Below are 17177 nucleotides of genomic sequence, written 5' to 3' on the forward strand. Positions count from 1 at the left end.
AATAGCTTCCTCTTCCGATTGAGTCATCTTTTCGAATTGGGTGTTATATCGCGTCGTGCAGGCCGGCCGGCGCGTCGGTTAGAGAGAGTCATAGCTGGTACGTTGTAGAGCTTAGCTGCAGCTCGGAGGCTTAATTTTTCATTGATTCGAAGAGCCTCAAGGGCTAAGAGTATCCTGGCTTCCTTTGAAGTAGGAGGCATATTGGGTTGTGGAAAAAATTGATGTTAGGTGTAAGGAGGACGCGTCGTGGTGGAGACTGTACGACTCGCTTATATGTACGACTCGCTTATAATATACGTTATGTATCACGGAATTAGTTTCTGTATCCGCCCGTTCTCGAATAGTAAAGCGGGAATTTGTGTACTGACCAGCCCTTTTAGGCTTCCATGATCCTAGTCTTTGGTTGTTTTCCTGAATTTCTCGACAGATGTATACACGATACGCAAGGCGCATAAAACAATAGCGGGATCATAAGCTTCTCGCGGATCTGTGTCCTCGGGACTAAGCGTCTTGTTGACGAGGTAGAACAACCTGAACGCAAGATCTTCAACCCGATGTGCCAGTGCATACATCAGTTCGAGGATGAGGTTCTTGCCCATGATAGGCCCGATGCCCTTCATTCTAGACAGTCGTTCATAGTAAATCAGGTGAGTGTTCCAGTTGAAGAGAAGCCCGAGATAAAAGGCACACCGTGACGAGGCAACTATGACCCTCTGCTGATCGGGCATTAGCAAAGACAGGCCTCAACGTTATATCACACCTTACGTGGAAATGGAGATACATACGTCAAGTTCCGATAAGGCTTGCATCTCCCGTCCGGGAGCCATTCCATCTGCGAAGACATCCAACAAGGTCGCAGAAAGTGAGGGCTCAACATATGAGTCAGAGGCATCGGCGTAATCTGGCGCGGGACGTTGTGGATAGATGGTTCATGCGAATTGTGTGGTTAGTCATGGAATATGGTGAATAAACCTTGTTTTCACCTCCGCTGTCAATGTGGCAAAGAATGTGGTCGTTTGTTGAGAACCAGCTCTCGGGACTCATGAACCCGTCTTGGAAGGTCACTTTGTCGATCTCCACACGAAGTGAAACCAGAAGCTCGTGGGTCGCCTCTGTTTGAACGCAATATTTAGCGACTCAAACCTACCGTGAGTTCTAAGGGCTTTATACTCACTGATGTCAAAAAACATAACCAGGGGCATGGGAAGGTGGTCTTTTATGCCAGTGCTAGGGGTCATTTTGCTTGCCTTCTGAGAAAGTCGGTTGCATCGACTGCATGGCACTCCTGGAGCCCCATCGCATTATAGACGTTAATCTTACTGGGAAGAGTCCGGGGTCAAGCAGGAAGAAAAGGGTACGGTACTTACAATGCCGGTTTTCTTTGCCAAAACGCACTCTGCACAAATAAACCTTCGTATGCGTTGATTTGACGCCTGGGAATCCATGGCGCCAGAACCAAGCTGATGACCAGCTTTAAAATATACCATCGGGGGCAAGTTCTCAGCTAGCATGGGAAGAAGTGCCATTCCACCATCCACAACCGGTATGGGGTTGGTCTCAACTGTCGCATAAACACTCGTGCAGTCACATTCGGACACTGGACTTGCCATCGGAGCCATGGAAGGTTTGTTGTTGCCATGAAGGAGAGGTAGGTCCCAGTTTGAGCTCCCAAGACCACAAATTTGATCCTCCTCAATGCAGCCGACTTGTAAGGGATATTCTGAAGCCTGTATTGCACAGTTTTCGCGTCGATGATCAAAAGAATAGTGTGGATCGGCCCATAGGAGATTTCGTGGCGTTGGTATGCCAGGCCCGATTTGGGGTGCATAGTCGCGTGAAGCTGAGTGTTTTCCCGGGGTGCTTTTCCGGGATGGCGTGAAGGTTGCTCGCTCCAGTAGGTCCTCTGCTAATCGGTTTAGGGGACGGTATGCTTCCTCCTAAATCTAATAAATGCTTAGCGCTGAGGTTTATAAGTCCAAGACACGTTGCAAATGATAATGATGTCTTCTAACCGTAGGTTGAATGAAAGCAAAAGTGGATTCATCAATCTGGTAGTCTCGAAGCCAATCATATGAAGAAAAGTCAAGTAAAGCATCAATATCATTGTCGGTCCCGCATGTCAAACCTGGATCTCCTGGGCTGGTCTCCATGATTGTTGTAAGCCGAGACGCAAAGTGAGTGCTACAGATGACGGGAGTTCGGGTGAGTTTGAAAAGACGTCAGGAAGGCAATGAGGAACAATCTGGGCAGTCATGTCGGTCAAGTTCATAATAAACAGACCCTACCTTGATCTTCAGAAACCAAGTGGCCAAGGTAAGGTAAGGCAAAACAAACGGGCGGCATTATGCTAACATTTGATTGGCCGAGGGTGCCCGTGGCTTGCTCGCTTCGACGGCCAGCGTCTAGGAGACTGCATATATTCGTATAGAGGGGTCTCTGCCGTCGGGTTTCGCTTGCTGCACACATATGTACGGTTTTAACGACACAATCACCGTCGATCTTGTCACTGGCAAGTTTGCTTTTTTCCGATTATCAGTGATGATGGTGCTATTCTCGTCCTACCGCTATCGGTCTTTGCCGCATCATGGCTCCATCCGAATTCTGCGGATCCATCCGAGCCCTCGCCGCGATGCGCCAATTCGATGCAGACTGGACATCCGTCGTCTTTCTGAGCTGACACCACCGTACGAAGCACTTTCACACACTTGGGAGATGCATTAGACACAGTGCAGATATTCATCGGAGATACCGATGCCCAGCTTAAGGTCACTCGGAACTGTTTCAACGCGTTGAAAAACCTACGACTTGCCCGACACCCCCCGCCCAATGTGGATTGACGCCATTTGCATCAACCGGGAAGATAACGAAGTAAGATCACATCAAATCCGGATGATGGACCGGGTCTATGCCTCAGCCAGTCGCACCGTCGTTTACCTCGGAGAAGAGACATCTAGCAGCCGACCCGTTTTCAAAGATCTTACCCAGGCTGTTGATGGGCCCTTCAAACTCTTTGAGGATGGCACCTGGAGACCAGAAAGCCCCAGTCCGGATGAGGGTGTAGTGGTGGGATTGGAAGAGCTGATTGACCGTTCATGGTTCTCTCGCATCTGGGTACAACAAGAGGTATATGTGAGCGACAGAAAATCGGTCCTGGTAGTGTGTGGTTTAGATCACGCCTCGTGGGGGCTGCTCCATCGCTGTCTCTTCGGGTACAAAAGGTAGACCTTGGTAGTCAACCGATCTGCAGCTCCCGGTGTACTGACTTTATCCTCTTATAAAGAGAAGCTTCCCACCTGGTGGAGTTTGTGGAGAGCCCTCGGCTCAACTAGATCGTGTCAAGCAACTGACCTCCGAGTCAAAGTATTTGCGCTGAAAGCCCTAATCGGTCCCGGGAGCATCAGTCTGGATCATATCATCGACTATTTTCGAAGTCTTGAATCAGTTCTGGCCGCAGTTGCAGATTATTTACTACCAATCATAGGCTTAACGTTACTGTTGGCCGTCCGCCATCCCCATGGTCGCGTTGGTCTTGCTTCTTGGGTCCCCGACTGGTCTCAAACGCAGCCACTGTGGGGCTTGGATGCCTTTGGTATGGCCGTCCGAAAAGCTATGGGCAACACCAAAAAAGGATATGTTGACGAAAGGCCAAATGAGTTAGTACCTGGTACCTATCCAGCGCTCATCAACCTGTTGAGGTACCTGTAAGGCTGAGTAACCCGAGCCAATCTTTGCTGCAGCTTTCATTAACGTGCGTGATAAGCGAGCGCCGCAGATAAGCGAGCGCCGCACTTTTCGACGCGACCTGACCCTCCACCTTCAACAATCCATTTCTCAACCAAAAACCATGTCTTCTACCTCTAACGAAGCTAGAGTAATTCTGGCCGCTGCGGCTTGGAGGGTCACTTACTATACAAGAGGCACAGGATCTACTGGATCAGAAGGCTGTGGGTGAGCAGGTAGCCCTGGAAATACGACAAAGTGGTGGTGGTACAGGGGGGTCTCGTACGAAGATTCGGTGCTGTAGCGTGTGCGGTAAGCCTGGCCATAATGCACGTACATGCCAGGAGGCTGCAGAATCATCTGATTCATCTGTTTCCGATTCAGTTATAGTTATTTCCTAGTGTTGTGGTTGTGTAATTGAGGATAACTGTGGTAGGGTGGTAGAAAGTGCGGCGCTCGCTTGTCTGCGGCGCTCGCTTGTCTGCGGCACTCGCTTATCACGCACGTTACATCTTTTTTTCCAATGCCCTAGAATATGACCCTGGAATTTCGTGTGTAGATGGTTGGCGTGCTGGGAGACTCACCGGACTGGGGGCAACGTTCCGTTTTTGTGACATAAAAGACACAAAGCAACAATTGGCACGCATTCAGGAAGTTACACGGCGGCTAAAGAGGGATGGGATGATACCCGAGGGCTATATTCTATCATCTCACATCAAGGATCACAACATCATATCATGTGGGTGTGCGTACGTTGTTCATGTCTCTACGCCACAGTCTAACTAACCAATAACACTAACCACTTCTTGCTTAGCATTCAACAATCTAGGCACGGTAGAAATGAGACAGCTTTTTACCAGAGGCCTTGTTTTGGCAGGTGATGAGGATGAACTGGTACGTGTTACCCACTTACGTACCTGGCGAAACACGCCACCCCAAGCATATGTATCATTCTCGCATATCTTTCCCCCATTGTTGCCAGGTTGAAACCGCTACTGACATATGTTTGATTAAACAGAATAGCATGTACCTTGATTGGTTTCCCGCCGAAGGAGACGTTCCTTCGTGGATAACCCGGGAGGCCACACGACACTTGAATGGCTGTAAGTTCTTCGTGATTGGGGAACGTCTTACTGGAATAGCACCCGAGGCTGCACAAGAGTCAGATGTTCTTTTTATCATCAAGAAAACACATTGGCCATGTCTCTTACGACCAGCTCCGGGTGGGCGCTGGCAACTTGCCAGTGGAGATTGTTATGTCATGGATTTGGAGGAAGAAGTTGGGTATAAGAACTTCAGTTTTCCGTCGGAGGAACATGGGATGGGCCGAGAATTGAGGGTTGGTTGGACGAGGAGCCAGAAAAGTTGGAAGTCTGGTAGATTCCAAAATAACCGGGAGCACATCACTTTTTGACGGAGTTCTGGGTGAAGGAGTTGCAAAAATGCCCCAGAGTTGTAGCTTTCAGAGTGTGAGGCGGTAGACTGTCCTACTTTTTAGAGGTATTCAGGGGCTGATATCAACGACAAGAGATTCGCTCGGTACTATGGTGCTAACGTGCTTGCGTTCCGGAACCGGAAGCTACTACCTGCTCTAGACTGTTTGCCATTTAGCTTCAGATTGCGTCATTTGGAGCCGCTGTCCGCCATGAACACCAAGACAACTGACAGCTATATGATCTCAACAGCCAGGGTCATATCTTTGCGCAGTCTGAGAGCTTAACGTGTCCTCCAAGGATGGAAAGAACACCAGACTTTTCGGCAATCCCTGTCATTGATCTGTCCCGCTGTTATGATCCAAGCACAAGGCCTGAGCTTTTAGCCGATCTTCGCCTGAGCAAAAGTGTGAAGTAGCACTTATAAACTCACCCAATTTCCTTGGCTACAGCGGTGAAGCAACCGAGACAACAGCAGGCCAACCTGATATGAGGGAGCAGTTTGAGTTTGCAACGGCGTCATCCGATGTCTGGGAAGATGGAGGTAGAAAGGGTCCATTATTCCAACGACTTCAGGGCCCTAACCAGGTACGTAGTCTGCCAGGTGAAATCTTCATTGTACCTTAGTAACAAGACTTCAAAGTGGCCCAGAGTCTCATCCAAAATTAGAGGAGCCATAACCTCGTACATATCCTCTCTCTCAGACTTATCCATAACCTTTCTGTCATTGGTTGCTGAAGCTCTCAATCTCTCGCCCGATAGCTTTGATCACTTCCTCTCAAACTTTAACCGTTTCAAAATCATCAGATACCCCCCGGTTACTTCAACCAGGGATACCAAAACCCAAGGTGTAGGCCCCCACAAAGATTCCTCAGGTTGGTTCACGTTCCTTCTCCAAGCCTCTGGGCCAGATGTAAAACGCCTTCAAGTCTTGAACAACAACGGCGACTGTATCGACGTCGCACCGATCGAGGGAAGCCTCGTGGTGAACATTGGCCAGGCCTTCGAAGTAGTCACGCACGGTGTATGCAAAGCCACAGTTCATTGTGTCATTCTGGACGGGCTGAGAGAAGATAGATACAGCGCCGCATTCTTTCAGGGGATCAGAGGGAGCCTGACCAGGACGGAGGCGACAGAGACATTGAGACATCACTTTGAAGGATGGGACGCAAAGGGCAAGCCTGCAGCGATCGCAGCACAAGACGTTGAGTCGCCCTTTTTGAGGGGAAAATATGAAACGTGGGGGGAGAGCCAGCTAAGGACGAAGATTAGGAGTCATCAGGATGTTGGGAGGAGGTGGTATCAGGAAGTTTGGGATGGATACATGGAGGACGTATAAAGAAGCTTCAGGAGAGTCACTATTCCTACCAGGTATTTATATTCCCCAATCGATATCTGGTATACCACGTAAAGCCACAGTGGCTCGATCACGGCCTGTATAGACAAGTCCAAAAACCAAAAGCAAAATCCCATACCCACATCTCAGCTATTACTGAGTAGGTAGCTACCTCCTTCTTAACCGGCTTTGCCAGTATCCGAGAGTCTTCATCCGCTCTTCAATCCTCTTTTCCAACTCCTCCTCCCATTCTGGGTATTCGTCATCGTCACGCTCTTGAGATCTGGCGTCCTCCATCGTGTCTGAGAAAATGTCCCTCGCAATACAAAGCGGGCATGAAGCCCGATAGCCGCACCTTACCCTCTCAAAATACCAAACATGTCTCGCCAGACCCGGGCATCGACCACCGGGGCATATAAACCGTCCTCCACCACATACCCGGCAGTTCCCATTATCCACCCACGAAATGACATCAGGTACGGTGAGGTCGAAGTACAGACCCGATGGGGCAGAAGTTGAGCTGGGGCTGATGCTGACATCAAAAATTGGATCTGGAAGCTCAACAAGTGTAGGAATCCTGGTGGTGGAGGCGTAGGGTAAACCAGAATTCTTATCCCAGTCGTCTTCCTTGACCTCTTGTGTGTTGATCTGAGCTGCCCTTTCCGCTGTGGCGCATTGTAAATACCACTCAAAATCACCAACACTTTGAGGATTAGGAAGCCTTCCAGCGAGAACCTTTCCGTTATTGTAGAAGTCGGGAATAGGGTACGGCTCATATGATAGTTCGAACTTTTGGCCGACGCAACGGGCAACCGTTGTGTTCACGTTGTCGGAGACTACAGCGTTGATGGACTGAATCTTGACGAAACAATGCTTCGGATCCCGGAGAGCTGCCGCCTGTGCCTCGTCCAAAATCACGACCAGAGTTCGGGCGGAAATGATAGGTCGCGCTGTCTGGACTTGATACAGTGAGATCCATTGCGGCTGATCAGGTCTTCGATCCAGTTAACAGTGGCAAGTTCGGTACTGAGGAACATAAGTTGATCCTTCAGGGAGTCGGGGCTCTTTGACATAGAACTGATGCTCGCATGGTCGAGGAGCTTCATGGTAGAAGAAAGGTGCAATGGTTGTCTGTTAATTGGATTGTGTGACTGAAACTTGCTTGAGAAGAAGAGAAAAGAAAAAGCAAATGCAGAAGGTTACCTGGTGTAAAAGGGAGGTTTTATAGTGAGGAACTGGAGAGCACACTCAAGCCATCACAAGGAGGCAGCACCAGTTGAGAAAAAGCTTACCTGGAAAAGTCACAACAGTTGGGGCAACCAGCTTTTGCATGATCACCAGCATCTCTTTAAAGTTTGAAGCACGGAAACACCACAAAGAGCACCTTGCATCCGAGCGATGAGTTCAATGCCACTTAACGCACTTGCTACCTCGGTTTAGACGTCCACCGGGGGTGGCCGCGTGTGCTGCACAAGGTACCTTAGGTAATAGTCCACTGGAAACAGTGGTAATGGGAGACGCCATTCAGAATTGTCATCGGTCTGAGAAAGAGGCGGTCAGACCCTAACCCTTGCCCACTCATCTGTTTGTTTTGTTGGCTTACATAACGAAGGCCATTGGTGCACTTCACAAATTTTGGGCGCACTGCCCCACAGCACATATCATGACATGTCACTCACTGTTCAGGTTCGCATATTCATAATCCAAAAACTGCCTCAAGATGATCAGTCAAGCACCCTCCCCATCTGGGACTCAACCACATCTCATCCCCCCACCCACACCAGTCATCACCGCCTCCACATCCGGGAACATCCGTCATGAATGGCCCGCAATAGGACTCACCCTCGTCCACGAATTCATCTCCCCAGCCGAAGAACAAGAGATGATCTCTGCCTTCCATGCCATCTCCCCCCTAAGCCCGGCCGATTCAAAAAGACGAATAAGCCAACATTTCGGTCACCACTTCGATTACACCACCTTTGGAATCGACGAGTCAAAGCACAGCCCTGTCCCAGCTTATATCACAAACTTTCTCGACAGGCTACCGGTCGACACTGATGGGAAGGAAGCAGGACGAAAGCCGGACCAGTTCACCGTGCAATACTACCCTCCAGGCGCCGGCATCCCGCCACACGTGGATACCCACAGCATGTTCGGGGAGGCGCTGTACAGCCTGAGCTTTGGGAGTGGGGTGCCGATGATTTTCAGGATGAGCGGGGAGAACGAGGCGAGGAAGTTGAGGCTGCCCAAGAGGTCACTGCAGGAGTCTTCAGATGGTAATGTGAATGGGAAAGTAGGGGGGGAGATACTCGACAAAGCTGAAGGAGTCGTTGTACACCCGGCTTGGGAGCTTATGCTGCCGGCGAGGTCACTTCTTGTCATGAGGGGGGCTTCGAGGTATGGCTATACGCATGGGATTCGACCTAGAAAAACGGATGCGGTGGATGGAATCACGATAAAAAGGGAAGGGAGGTATTCAATAACCATGAGGAGTGTCAGGAGGGGCGAGGAGATTGGCTGTGACTGCCTGTTTCCGGGGGTTTGCGACGCCCGTGTGAGACAAGAGCAGGAAGCTGCGTTAAGGGCTGGGGGTATCAAAAAGGCAGAAGCCCAATAAGGATCACCAATAAAGTACTCACCGGCCAATCACGACCGGCAAACGGACCAAATCCAATGGAAGATGCAAGACAAATGCTGCTATTGTCATTCGTGGGAGAGTCTTGGCAAGGATTGGCAGATACCCTTGATACATCCAATTCACAAACGGCCCTCAATCGTCCTGGTAAGACCACTGCTCCTCATTATTCCTCCCGCCAGCTGCTGATGAAGGGAAGTAACACAGCAAAACATTTCGCCATGATCAAGACTAACCAACTGCTCGACAACAGTTGTGCCCTTCCAGCAGGAGATAGCAGCAGAGTGAAGCTCCAGGTTGAACACGCCATATCCCCAGGCCATCTCACAATACCTGCATGCACTCAACACAACCCAACCCCGCAGATTTGAGCTCAACATCAACTGCATCCAACACCAGCTCGAAATTGCCACGGGCAATGGCGCCATCTCCAAACAGGGCCGTTGAAGGCTGCCTATACGACACCCGAGCATTTGGGACCAACACCCTCGTGTAGCCTCCCCCAATATCAAGAACACCATCTCCGTGGACCAGCATCAACAGGATTATCAATCCGCATGTACGGTACCGACTCGGCAGCCCCCCACGGTTTGGTGGTTGCCAGCGGGAACATATCGAGGTCTGGTCCCCTACATTTGCCATCAACATTGACGTTGTCGCCATCAGCCAAGGGTGGTATCACAGACAGTCACCCAACCGGAGTCCAGATGAATACAATGGCGGAAGATCTTGGCCATTTGACATTATCGTTCTGGATTCACCGGCACCTTCACACCTGCTTCGAGATGCATCCGAGGAGTGACACATGGAGGCCGGATTTTCCACGGCCACGGCAGTAATATCAAATATGGAGATGTTTAAAAGTTACACAACCGCTCCAGATGCACATCAGCGATACTCTATGGATACACCGTCAGAGGGCTTCATTTTCAACCTTGTTGCTTCTCTCCATCATGGCACCCAGCGGAGACTCAGACACCAAGGACAAGATTCAGTCCTCGACCGCACTCGCCTCGTCCATCGAAACGGCCTCCAAGTCGTCCAGGTCATCAACCCACGAAAAAGAAAAGGAATCGCCAGAGGCTATCCGTCAACGCATTCTTGACCAAGAGGCCGAGTTCCGCGCCTCTCAAAAGCCCACAACCAACCTCGCCTCGTTCTGGTCCTGGAAGAAAAGTGAGAGCCGCCGCCCCGAAGATATTGCCACCCAGCCTTCTATCTTCGACAACCCCGAACTCGCCCCGTATTTCCAGCCGACCGAGCGCTATGAGAATCGTCATCGCTTTGATCCCTCCTTCAAGTGGACTTGGGCAGAGGAGATTCCGTTGATCAGAAAGATAGATTGGAAGGTCACCGCGTGGAGTTGCGTTGCCTTTTTCGCCTTGGATTTGGACAGGAGCAATATCTCACAAGCCAACACGGACAACTTCCTGGACGACCTGGGGTTGGACACCAATGACTACAACTTGGGCCAGACTGTGTTCCGAATCAGTTTCCTGTTGGCCGAGTTGCCTTCGCAACTGATCAGTAAGAAGATTGGTCCTGATCGATGGATTCCAGCTCAGATGGTTCTCTGGAGTATCGTGAGTGCGGCACAATTTTGGCTCAAAGGACGATCATCCTTTTTGGCAACGAGAGCATTGATTGGATTGCTCCAAGGCGGCTTTATTCCCGATGTGATCTTGGTTTGTCTCCCACTCTTCCGGTTCTGGGTCCGTCATGATAGGTACTGACCACCGTCTATCAGTACATGTCCTACTTCTTCAAAGGCACAGAACTTCCTTTCCGCCTGGCGCTGTTTTGGATGGCAAATCGATTAACAGATGTCATATCCCCCCTATTGGCATACGGACTCCTGAGACTGAGAGGATATCATGGATATGAAGGGTGGCGGTGGCTATTCCTCCTGGAGGGCATTCTGACACTGGTGATCGGTATTTGGTCCTACTTCCAGATGGTACCTTCACCAACGCAGACCAAAGCTCCCTGGCGCAAGAAGGGATGGTTCACGGAACATGAAGAGAAAATCATGGTCAATCGTATCCTGAGGGACGATCCTTCCAAGAGTGACATGCATAACCGGCAAGCCATCACTTTCAAGCTACTTTGGTACGTCGCTTGCTGTCCCTCGCTTGTTTGTAACCGGGGGTACCATGACTGACTGATTTTGACTCCAGGGAATCTCTTTGTGACTTTGACTTATGGCCAATCTACCTCATCGGCCTTACTTTCTCCATGCCTGCCGGCCCACCGGATCAATACTTGACTTTGACGCTCCGGCAGTTGGGTTTCGATACGTTTGACTCCAACCTGCTCAGCATCCCTTGCCAAATCACCTGCACCATCAGTGTTCGTTACCACACAAATGCCCTCTAATACTCAGGCAACGGCTAACGTAACCAGATGCTCCTCATCACATATCTGTCCGAGAAGCTGAACCAAAGGGCCTTCATGGGAGTGGTGATGCAAGTGTGGCTTCTGCCATGTGTTGTAGCCCTCTATCTGCTACCAGCCGACGCATCAAGATGGGCGGCATACGCCGTCGTCACGGTATTGCTGTCCTATCCTTCCACTCACGCGATGCAAGTGGGATGGTGCAGCAGAAATAGCAATACCGTGCGCACACGTACCGTCTCTGCTGCGCTTTACAACATGGCAGTCCAAACCAACAGTATCATATCCTCCAACATTTACCGACGAGACGACCGACCGGAATACCGACGTGGTAACAGGGCCCTGATTGGCATTGCAAGCATGAATATTGTCAATTACCTGCTGGTCAAGGCTTATTACGTATGGAGAAACAAGAAGCGAGACGAAACCTGGGACAGGATGAGCCAAGAGGAGCGGCGAAATTACTTGGCTACCACGACGGACAAGGGAAGCAAGAGACTGGACTTTAGATTCGCACATTAGTCAAGAGAGACGGGGTTGAGACAGGATTGCTGTACCCTGGAAATGTAATAGTTCGGTGTAGGCAACTCTCGGACGTCAGACTGCTCAACGAATGACCATGAGAGATGATGTTATTTACCTTGCTTATAATTCGGCAGTCAAGTGCATCACTTAAAGTTTAATCTCACACATAACTGGAAGTGGGGGACTTAACATAGGGCAGGAGCACAAAGAAGTGGACTGCCGGGCTGTTCCTTGCTTCCCTTTGCGTGCCGCTTAGACCGTCTTGTGGCAAGAACAAGGAAAAGTCGACAATGCCTTTGTTGGGACAAGAATAGGTTTCTGACCCTCAAGCTGTAAGCATTAAAGACGGGCTTTTGCTCCCATTGGCATCTTCTCTTAGATTCCCTTCATCCTCACAAAAGCCTTTCTCTCACAACAAGTAAGACGGAGGCAGAAAGCACTAACAACAACATTCAACACGTCATCCTCACCATTGGTAAGCTTTTCATCCATCCACTCTTCAAAATGGAGCCAAATAATAACGATGATATAGACTGGTTGGACCTCGTAGCATCCCGGCCCTGCTCCATCACCCCGAGCGAATCCGCCAGCCAGGTTCACACACGGCGGCCCCCCGCAACTCGGGGCAGCAGCAGCACCAATAACAACCGCCGCTCCTCTTCATCCCTCCGCCCCATCCAAGAAGAGGAAATCCGCGTCTTTTCCACCACCCAATCCCAACTCCGCGAGGCAACCTCCCGGCAAGGACACCCCAGCAGGTTACCACCCATCCCCGAATTCCAAGAATCACCCTCCAACCCCCTCGTCCGGAGCGGCGACAACCTCATCCCCCTCGACGACGCCATCGAGCGGCTGCGGGACTGCAAAGCCCGTCTCGCCACCATGCACGAAGGCTGGTTGCTAGCAGCCAAAGCCCTCATCCGCGCTGACCTCGTTCCTGCCAACCAAGCCCTGTCTGTTGAGCTTAAACGCTTTGGGGACGCCATCTGCGAGCGGTACGCCGCTGCGACGTTTCTGTGGAACACGCTTTTGGGTTTGGACCCAAAGGAGTGGTTGGCGAGAGGGAAGGCGTTTGATACTTCGCTTAGGAGGATCAGGACGCTGAGGGGGCTGGAGGGGAGCTTGTGGTATTGGGAGAGCTTGACGCTGAGGCTGCTGGAGCTGGTGGATAGGGAGAATGAGAGGATTCGGAGGAGGGAGGGGGAGATTGGGGAGGTTTTGGGACGGTGGGGGAGGGGGATGCCTTCTAGGCCTTGAAATCAGGGGCTGATGAGGAGGGGCATGTCTTGTCTTTTCCGTGGCCGTTGAGTGCTTACCTTGCCTACATAATTGTGAAAGTATAATCCCATAAAGTTTTTGACGTTTGTTACCTGTGCATCATGACAATCATCTGTGACACCTTTCGTGACCCGTATTTTGAACCTGTTATTGGACCCCCTTTCGACCCCCTTGTTATGGACCAGGCAGCACTGTCAAGAGGCGGGTTCGGGGAGTTTGTTCGTTCCCAACCAATCACAAGTCGCCAGTGACATTCCTTCTCCCCATTGCCCCACCATGCATGATCCGGCATCATTGCCGGACGAGGTTCTCTCGTCAACTCTTGCAACGATTGCAATGAACAGATTCCTCATATCAACATCTCTTCGTTCGGTACGCAGCTTTCCAAAATCCAGGACAATCCGACCTCACCAATTGCACACCTACTCCCTCCGCAAAATGTCCACAGACACTCCTGTCCCAGCGCCCTGGCACGCCGCCTATCCCGCCCCCTCTTCTCAAACCGTCTTCATCCCCCGTGACGAGGTCCTGTCCATTCTCGCCAACAGGAGAAAAGATACCGTGCTGGTTGACCTGAGAAGAAACGACTTTGAGGTAGGTGTTTCCCATTTGCATCCTTTTTCGCCGCATGAGATCACGACGCTGAGATAAACAAGGGCGGTACAATCCGCGGCTCCATCAACCTCCCTGCTCAAAGCCTCTATCCGACTCTGCCAACGGTGTACTCCACCCTCAAGGCTGCCGGGCTCAAAAAGGTCATCTTTTATTGTGGTAAGCCTTCACGAGGTCGCTCTGTTTTTGAAATGGCCCCCCAGATTGCTGAACGCTATGGACAGGCTCATCGACAGGTAGAGGGAGCAGAGCAGCCAGTTGGCTGGCGGACTATATCTCGTCCCAAAACGACACCGAGATGCAGAGTCTTGCTCTGGGGGGTGGGATTAAGGGGTGGGCTGCCGCGGGGCCAGAGTATGTCAAGTGGATGGACGAGTACGATGAGAAGGTCTGGGCCAAGTACAGCACCACTTAGACAGAGGCTACACAGCTTGCTTGCCTTCCACCAACGCATCAGAACTCGAGTTTCGTGATTTTGACCTCAAGCTCCACCCATCAGGTCCCCTGCGTCTCAGCCGGTCCGTGGTGCCCCGCCACAGTGTGCGTAGGTCATGGTACACAACACCGGCAATGTCCCATTTGTCGGCTAGCCAGATGAGGGAAATGGCGAGAACATAGGTGATGACGCACACGATGATGGTTGATGTCTTGAATCGCTCCACGGTTTCCTCTTGAGACTCAGCTTCGAAGAGTGGGGTGCCAAACAGGGCCTATGTCATGTCAGCAAGCTGCTGAGCGAGAGCTTGGCATGGAGGGGTACTTACAGAGGTGAAGCTAGGGGGTAGGTACAAAACAGTCATGATGGTGAAAACAATGACATATCGGTTCATTGTAGTCGCCCTCGAGGCTTCCCGGAGAGAAGTTGCGTTGAACAGCTGCAGCACCGTTAGCACAGGTTCGTCTACCAAGTTGGTCCAATCACCACCACTCACCCCGTCTCTCAAACTGGTAATCTCCTCCGTCTTTTCAGCAATTCTTCGCAACAGCTTTTCTTCAGTTTGCTGCTGAAAGTCGGACAAAATCTTCCAGTTGTTCCAGAGCGCCTTGTCCTTGAGCGGGTCCTGTTTCAAGAAAGCCTGGACATCGTGTCCAGCGCGCCGGAAACCCCCTTGGATCAGCTTCTCGGGGTCCATCTCTTGCAAATCGCGGCCAGTTTCCCGAATAGCGTCGGCGAAGATGCGAAGCATCTGCAGTGTCTTGAAGTACACTCTGGAGCGTTCAAAGGAAGTGTCAAACATGAGGCGGGAGCTGGTTTCATCGTCGAGAATGTCGAGGAGCTATGAGTTGACATGTTAGTAATGTGTGTGCCATGATGAGACGACCATGGCCGAGATATACTGACAGAAGTGTTGACGTTGCTCTCCAATGCGTCCAAACAGTGGCCCCACTCGGTTTCCCAAAACATGAGCAGACGGTGGATGCTGCTTTGGAGTAAATGATAGCCAGCATTCAGCCCCTCAACAGCAAAGTGTCTATCTCCCCAGTCGGTAAACAAGTCATTTGACACATTGATATCACCATCTTGTTTCATGGTCATAGCATCGGTCAAGGCAACAATACGGAACCCATGGGGGGGATAAGTGTAGTCCCAGTGGCACAGAAGACTCATTCTCCGTTCGGTGAAGGGAGAGGATGAGCTTGCAAGGTGAGAGGGGAACTGGCCGGATTGTCTGACACATTTCGCATGAGGCCTCAAGCCAAAATTGACCTTATCAGACCTGCTGGCGGGGGAGAAACAGCGGATGGTGTGTTGGTAAGTGGTGTCCGAGTTTCCTGACCACCCGGTGTAATTCATGCGATTGCCACGTAGGTAAAGAGGTTTCCATCCGGCACAAAACTCGTGAAGAAAGCGGTGGGCGATGCCGGTCTCGGTGTTGGGTTTGTTCAACACCACAGCGGTTATGAGTGCGAGGCGGTCAAGAGCCATCAAACCGCCGTCGAGCAAAGGAGCAGTGCAATGCCACAGCGAGCCGGGGCTGGTCAAGTGATCAGGGGCTGCCATTGCTGAGGCGATGGGCTTCCAGTCCTTGTCAAAGACGGACCTCGCCGTCACCAGCTTCTGTGCTGGCCCTTGGCCAGAGTAAAACAGTGGACATCCAATGATGGCTCCCTCTAGGGCAGGACTCTTGCCGATGATCCATCCTGTCTCACGAGAGTGAGAAAAGGTCAAAGCATCGAGATCAAACCTTGAACCCCATTGCTTGGTGACATTAGAGACCTGAGATGCGTCCATGAGGACTCGGTGAATGGGATCCAACTTGTTCGGTCTTTCCCAGTTCCAGTATATCTCTGCGAGCGGCCCGGAGTGGTTGTCTCGCAATGATACAAAAATGGGGACGTATGCACCGGGGCCATACTCTCCTTGGTGGCCTTCCCTTGGCTTGTGTGAGATGCGTTCCTCGATGAAGCTGCGAATGAATCTCTTGATGTTCGAGGGGTCCGCGGGACTGAATGACTGGTTCGCAATGTCACGGACCAACTCTCGAACTTTCATCTTGACCAGATCCGGGTCACTGTTGGAGGTGGTCTCTCTTGACAGTTGAGAAACCGGCGATGCGGGCACATCCGGCTTGTGAGCGGCCAACATGAGCTTGAGAAGCCGGTTGGTCTCTTGCATCTCGCGAAAGAGATCAGAGATGGATGGGGAGTTGTCTGATGGTATTCCTGGTGTATCTGGCGCTGCAGCATACATGACTGTCGGGCCAGACTGTCCCTTGCTACTGGAGACATGTTGGCTGGTGTCATCTTCGCTTTCTGATGAAGGAGGCGGCATACTGGATATCGTCAGAAACTGAGGAGAGAATATGTTGCAAGAGACTCTCATTCCAGGCACATGTCGTCTCTATTTAGGGAATGGATCTAAGTGTGAAGCTGGCGGCTTGGCCCCCATCGTGCATGAGAAAGGATTCAAGGGGCTCGTCGCTGAAAGCCAATTGGTCATGTTTGTTTTATTTGGGGCCATCCTGTCGTAAGTGATGCGCTGGCTGTTGGAATGAGTTCACACCGGGCGACTTTCGGCGGACGAAGTAGCTAGGGGGTGTATTAACTCGCGTGGCTTTGCTGTTGAAGATAGCTATGGCTCGGGTCGACGATTAGAGAAGAGGTGAAGCAAGTGTCAAACGGCACTTTTGGGGGATGGACCTGCCAGAGGACAAGCGCCCAGTACATGACCCCACCATCACCCACTGCCTGCAGGGTTCACAGCTGAAACAAGGGGCCAGAGCTTCCGCCAAGCCACTGTAGC

At 51.2% G+C, this 17177-nt stretch overlaps 6 protein-coding genes across 6 annotated transcripts; 4 read left to right on the top strand and 2 right to left on the bottom strand.

Moving 5' to 3' along the window:
• Positions 1–6845: 6845 nt before the first annotated feature.
• Positions 6846–7265, bottom strand: QC762_214245 (uncharacterized protein; the record flags this gene model as incomplete). Its single annotated transcript, XM_062888312.1, has 1 exon — positions 6846–7265. One exon carries the CDS (start codon positions 7263–7265, stop codon positions 6846–6848), a length of 420 nt encoding a protein of 139 aa, XP_062746464.1.
• Positions 7266–8209: 944 nt separating this feature from the next.
• Positions 8210–9106, top strand: QC762_214240 (uncharacterized protein; the record flags this gene model as incomplete). Its single annotated transcript, XM_062888311.1, has 1 exon — positions 8210–9106. One exon carries the CDS (start codon positions 8210–8212, stop codon positions 9104–9106), a length of 897 nt encoding a protein of 298 aa, XP_062746465.1.
• Positions 9107–9169: 63 nt separating this feature from the next.
• QC762_0046410 (uncharacterized protein) lies at positions 9170–9571 on the top strand (the record flags this gene model as incomplete). The annotated part of the gene is made up of 2 exons (XM_062883427.1): positions 9170–9271; positions 9443–9571. 2 exons carry the CDS (start codon positions 9170–9172, stop codon positions 9569–9571), a joined length of 231 nt encoding a protein of 76 aa, XP_062746466.1.
• Positions 9572–10005: 434 nt separating this feature from the next.
• Positions 10006–12634, top strand: QC762_214230 (uncharacterized protein; the record flags this gene model as incomplete). The annotated part of the gene is made up of 5 exons (XM_062888310.1): positions 10006–10809; positions 10872–11233; positions 11302–11473; positions 11528–12518; positions 12576–12634. 4 exons carry the CDS (start codon positions 10006–10008, stop codon positions 12038–12040), a joined length of 1851 nt encoding a protein of 616 aa, XP_062746467.1. The 3' UTR covers positions 12041–12518; positions 12576–12634.
• QC762_214210 (uncharacterized protein) lies at positions 12327–17036 on the bottom strand. Its single transcript, XM_062888308.1, has 4 exons — positions 15276–17036; positions 14698–15210; positions 13360–14643; positions 12327–13289 (listed from the first exon to the last, which is right to left on the bottom strand). Exons 1-3 carry the CDS (start codon positions 16755–16757, stop codon positions 14356–14358), a joined length of 2283 nt encoding a protein of 760 aa, XP_062746468.1. The 5' UTR covers positions 16758–17036; the 3' UTR covers positions 12327–13289; positions 13360–14355.
• On the top strand, positions 13598–14348 carry QC762_214220 (uncharacterized protein; the record flags this gene model as incomplete). The annotated part of the gene is made up of 3 exons (XM_062888309.1): positions 13598–13915; positions 13978–14092; positions 14158–14348. 3 exons carry the CDS (start codon positions 13598–13600, stop codon positions 14346–14348), a joined length of 624 nt encoding a protein of 207 aa, XP_062746469.1.
• Positions 17037–17177: the final 141 nt, after the last annotated feature.

Source organism: Podospora pseudocomata (genome assembly GCF_035222375.1).
Source record: "Podospora pseudocomata strain CBS 415.72m chromosome 2 map unlocalized CBS415.72m_2.2, whole genome shotgun sequence".
Taxonomy (NCBI): Eukaryota; Fungi; Ascomycota; class Sordariomycetes; order Sordariales; family Podosporaceae; genus Podospora; species Podospora pseudocomata.

What these genes read in the sequence shown, in the direction of transcription:
- QC762_214210 (XM_062888308.1), bottom strand. Translation starts at nt 16,757, where the DNA reads ATGAGAGTCTCTTGCAACATATTCTCTCCTCAGTTTCTGACGATATCC. An exon ending in AGAGCAACGTCAACACTTCT is followed by an intron (nt 15,211 to 15,275) that starts GTCAGTATATCT and finishes GTCAACTCATAG; the next exon opens with CTCCTCGACATTCTCGACGA. An exon ending in TACCCCCTAGCTTCACCTCT is followed by an intron (nt 14,644 to 14,697) that starts GTAAGTACCCCT and finishes GACATGACATAG; the next exon opens with GCCCTGTTTGGCACCCCACT.